This window comes from Rana temporaria, chromosome 1 (assembly GCF_905171775.1).
Source record: "Rana temporaria chromosome 1, aRanTem1.1, whole genome shotgun sequence".
In the NCBI taxonomy this organism is placed as follows: Eukaryota; Metazoa; Chordata; class Amphibia; order Anura; family Ranidae; genus Rana; species Rana temporaria.
In genome coordinates, this window is record NC_053489.1 from 251,415,657 (window position 1) to 251,418,747 (window position 3,091).

The window sequence follows — 3,091 nt, forward strand, 5'->3', positions numbered from 1 at the left end:
GTTAAGGACAAATAAATCTTTCTTTTTGTGATACTGGGGTTAATTTAATAAAGGCAAATAGAAGGTGCATTTTGCAAAGTTCAGTTTCTCCAGAGCTTAGTAAATGAGGTAAAGCTTCACTTTGCAAGGAATATCCAATCACGTGCAAGAAAAAAAAAACAGCATTTTTGCTCGCACATGATTGGATGATGGAAGTCAGCAGAGCTTCTGTTCATTTAATAAACTCTGGAGCAACTGCAAAGTGCACAGTCTATTTGCCTTTAGTAAGTCAACCCCACTGTCATGCAAAAATATTTTTTTTTATTGCAATCTCTAGACAAAAAAAGCCCCCCAAAAAAACACACATTTTTGACCAGTGTTTATTTTAAAAATAGTGTTACTGTAGGATAAGAGTATTTGTTTTATTCTATAATTTAATTTGTCCTGTTTAACATGACACTGAACTTATTATTATTATTATTATTATTATTATTATTATACAGGATTTATATAGCGTCAACGGTTTACACAGCGCTTTACAACGTTAGGGCAGACAGTAGAGTTACAATACAGGAGAAATCAGAGGAAATTATTATTTTGGTATGAAGCATTGCAAAGTTTTATACAAATACTCGATGAACCCACTTGGTCTTTATTTTGCCATTCCTATTCTATGCTTATAAATTAAATAATGTTTATTGTTTTTTATTTTTGTTTTGTTTTTTTTGCTTTGTGTTTTTTTCTGATGCTAAGAAAAAATTAACAAATGAAAACAAACACAATTTTTTTATATTATTTTTAATAAAAGACAAATGAAAAGGCAGCAGTAAAATACTAATTGAAGAGAAAAGGAAAATAAGTTAAAGCGGATCTCCACCCTCATTTACATTATACCTCCATATTACTACCGCTCCAAACTAACCCTGAATCGGCTATTTACATTTTAATTATCATATGTGTACGATATATTTGAGCCTTGGTTCCGGTCTGCCCCCCCTCGGGTTTTAGACGGGTTTTCTGGCGTTTCCTGCGCCGCGCTGTGCCTGCTGGGAGCTATTGTCAGAGCTCGTAATATTCTGCTGATATCAAACATTGCGCGACTTAATTTTGGAGGAAGTGACGCGGATGTAAACAAAGGAAGGGGCGGGCGTTTTAAACTTCTCCGGGGAAATGGTGGGGTAGAAGGGTTATAAGAATTAAAGTAGAAATGTTTAAAAATATGTAAAAGTAGATAAAATATATATTTGCTCTTTTGGGATACGAGAAAAAAAAAAAAGAACCCCACACATAAAAACTTCCACATATGATGCGAAACCAGGAAGGAGATATGGTGGGCAAATGAAAGGCGGGCAAGTCTCGCGACCTTCCTATGTAAATGGTTAAGTCTGAGGTGGAAAAAAAAATAAAAATGGCGTTGATAAACATTGAGTCAGAGGGTTCATTTTTGACAGCAGGAGCTATCAGAGGTATAACACCCAGGCAAGAATTCTGTCTCTACATGAGTAACATTTCACTAAATAGAGTGATGGCAAACCTTGGCACCCCAGATGTTTTGGAACTACACAATGCATCAGATGGGGTGATTGGAAAAATCAATGCAAAAATCTTATCCCAGAGATATAAGGACTGATGGGTATTGTTGTCACATTTTACCAGCCATTTTTAAACTGTCTAAACTAGCTTATTTCTATATCTATACACACACACCTCTCAACGTTCTAAGATGGGGAAAATGTATGGTGCTTTAATAACTTTCCATTGTTAAAACAAAAACATTTTTTTTTAGAGATCTATACATCAGAACCCAAAAAAGAAAACTGATGAAGAAAGAGGGACAGAGGGATCTGGTTCTATATGAGGGACAGTTGAGATCCATGCCATACACCTCATTGTAGGTAGAAGAGGATGTTCAGCCTTTTATAGTCTTCTTCCCCTCATGCAAATGCCATCTCTGCTTCCTGTCTCATCTGCCGGGTAGAAAAGCTGAACTGACCGGCTGGGATGTTCTACTGAGATCTTGGTGTCCTCTCAGAACACTCAGAACATCTAAAGCCAATAAGACATCATGTTTCTATCCTGTTGTCTTTTGTGTCTGTCCTCATTTCTTGGTAAGTCTGGAATACAGAAACAAGCAGTAAACCATTCTGATGGGATCATCTTATTTCTTATCATATTTTTATTCTTGGTTACAGGGGTCATGTCACAAACACTTACTCAGTCCTCCTCAGAGATAAAAAAGCCTGGAGAGAGTGTGAAGATGTCCTGTACAGGATCTGGATATACATATGCCAGCTACTATATACACTGGGTTCAACAGGTTCCAGGGAAAGGACTGATATGGATTGGGAGGGTTAATCCTACTAATAATGGAGATGTAAAATATTCCTCTTCATATCAGGGAAGATTCACAATAACTACTGATGCGTCCATAACCACATCATATCTACAAATAGACAATCTGAAAGTGGAAGACACGGCCACATATTACTGTGCTAGAGACACAGCGATCCAAGGATGACATCTGTCATACAAAAACATCCAGATGTAATGCTTTCCTCCTACCAGCTGGCTGCAGAATATCCTCACTGATATTTCACTATATCACATCAAGGCACAAAATCCATCATCGCTTATTCCATTAATTATATAAAGGTGTTCACCTAGACCACTCATTCACCCTTCAAGACAAGAACAACATATTTAATTTTGGGGAATTCATAATTGAGATCTTAAACAATATGTAAAGCCAACATTTCCTATTACTGATATGCGCCTGCTGTACCATGTATAAAAAAGTTTCCTGTTCTCTTTGTACTTCCTTTGTGTGAAATCCCTGGTGTTCCTGCCATTCCCTCTACTTTCCTAATAAAAACTGACCACACTCAGCAGGGGAACACACCGTGGTAAGTTTTCTAGCTGTACTGGGAGCTCAGCCTGCTCTCCTCCAATGATTAGACTTGTCCTGACCCCCCCCCCCCCCCCACCCAACAACTGGGAAGATCAGTGTGCAGTGTACTGCTGCCCCCCCCCCCTTCCAGCTCTCTAAGCTTCCTATACAGCTGGGGACAGCGGGCATATGATCAGGGGAAAAGGGGGGAAAAAAAGTATTTAT

The 3,091-nt window shown here is 38.1% G+C and overlaps 1 gene segment (V, D, J or C); it reads left to right on the forward strand.

Moving 5' to 3' along the window:
• The first annotated feature begins 1,951 nt into the window (after positions 1–1,951).
• LOC120940708 lies at positions 1,952–2,512 on the forward strand. The segment is given in 2 exon segments: positions 1,952–2,087; positions 2,172–2,512. Coding segments are annotated over 2 exon segments (369 nt in total).
• Positions 2,513–3,091: the final 579 nt, after the last annotated feature.